We start from the raw sequence: 1,460 nt of genomic DNA on the forward strand, positions 1-1,460 counted from the left end.
GCCTCTCAGAAGATGGGACAGGAGAGGAGGGTCAGGGCCTCAGTTGGCCCCCCAGCTGTAGCTGTTGTAGGCAGACTTGTTGGTCTGGGGCTTCTGCGGGATGGAGCTGGTCTGGCTACGTTGCCCGCTGCCCGTCTGCAGGGGAATGGGAGGGTTATGGGGGAGGAAAAAGGTGTCTAGTTAGTGGGACCAATCTGTAACATCTTCAAGTGGAAATGTGCAAATAGTCATGCTCTCTCATTTCTTTTACTTAGAACCTACTATGAAGCTTACTTTTCAAGCACAGAAAATTTGGTCTACATAGCCTCGTTTACAAGGTGACTTTTTTCTTTAACCTTAAAGTAGAGGAAAATGAAAAGTGGACAAGAAAACTTTGGAGATAAGATGGTGAGTTGGTTCTATTCTTGTTCAGTTGTCTTCCCCACTACCCACTGCCCTGGTCTAAAAAAACAAAGAGAGCAACTATGAATGATCACAAGGTGATTACATTATCACTCATCTCTGTGAATGCCGAAACATAGAATCTATCTTTGAGAGCAAAAAAACCCTATTTTAGTTGCCCAGCCACCTATGTTGGGGATCTTAAGAGGTCTCTTTTACTACCCTTCAGATCTTCCCACCACCACACATTAATTAATGTGAAACCAATTCAAAGCCACAAAGACCTGAGGCATCAAGCTCCAGATGCTGCCCCAAGAATCTTTTCAATTCTAGTAACCAAGTGTTTTCCAGAGTTGGGGAGGGTAGAAAGATAAAGAGGGTGTTGAGGGGGGAAGGAAGAGAGAGGATGGGGAGGCCAGAGAGCTTAGCATAGTGTTTCTGTTTGTGTATCCCGATTTGTGATTGGGTAGCCTTTTCAAGTTATCTGAGGCTGTGGAGGTGAAATGGGGACTAAAAAGGTTGGTTCAAGCATATTATTCAGTTTCATTACCTGCTCCTCCTGCTGGCGCTGGCAACAGAGAATCATCTGCAAATATGGTAGCTGAGGCAGAACCAGGATATATGGAAAATAAAGGGACAAACTTTTGACAATAGAACTCCACTGTTAGAAGGGAAAGCTATAATGTCAGGGGAGGGAGAAGGCTGGGAGAGGTTAGAGGGAAGGTGTGACCCAGGTCTGACAGGATAAGGACTGTGCCATGGGAGGTGGAGGAGAAAGGTACCAAAGGAACTGGACAAAAGGATTTCAGTCTGGCCCATTCTTTCATGTTTCCTTTGCTAACTGCTTATGTTATGTGCGCTTGTGTCTGTATGTGCTGTGTGCCCCTGGCTGGCACTGGTGAGGGCTGGGTGAAGGTGGTGGTAAGGAAGGTTAAGAAAAGGAAAAGGGAGGTAGTTTTAAGGGATAGGAAGGAAGAGGAAGGGAAATGAGAGAGGAGGGAAGGGCTGTTACCTGGCCATCCTGCTGCAGGTGATGGTGAAGGATCTGAGAGTGTGGCTGCTGATGTGGGGTCAGAATA

At 46.4% G+C, this 1,460-nt stretch overlaps 1 protein-coding gene and 1 long non-coding RNA gene across 12 annotated transcripts in view; one reads left to right on the plus strand and one right to left on the minus strand.

Moving 5' to 3' along the window:
- Positions 1-1,460, minus strand: part of Ubap2l (ubiquitin associated protein 2 like) — a 53,963-nt gene continuing 52,503 nt past the window's right edge. For 6 of the 11 annotated variants that reach the window (XM_031374554.1, XM_031374563.1, XM_031374558.1 and 3 more), the window contains 2 exons: positions 1,394-1,460; positions 1-135 (listed from right to left, as the gene is read on the minus strand). The exon at positions 1,394-1,460 is cut by the window's right edge. In XM_031374554.1, coding sequence (XP_031230414.1) covers positions 40-135; positions 1,394-1,460 — 163 coding nt within the window. In that variant the 3' untranslated portion in view covers positions 1-39. Of the gene's footprint in view, positions 136-931; positions 983-1,393 lie in introns of all 11 variants that reach the window. The other 5 variants (XM_031374553.1, XM_031374561.1, XM_031374552.1 and 2 more) reach the window with 1 other exon arrangement.
- The window catches only part of LOC116093197, a 21,094-nt gene continuing 19,634 nt past the window's right edge, over positions 1-1,460 (plus strand). The window contains exons 1-2 of the long non-coding RNA XR_004119660.1: positions 1-66; positions 255-387. This is a non-coding gene — a long non-coding RNA (uncharacterized LOC116093197). The remainder of the gene's footprint in view (positions 67-254; positions 388-1,460) is intronic.

This window comes from Mastomys coucha, unplaced genomic scaffold (genome assembly GCF_008632895.1).
Source record: "Mastomys coucha isolate ucsf_1 unplaced genomic scaffold, UCSF_Mcou_1 pScaffold16, whole genome shotgun sequence".
In the NCBI taxonomy this organism is placed as follows: Eukaryota; Metazoa; Chordata; class Mammalia; order Rodentia; family Muridae; genus Mastomys; species Mastomys coucha.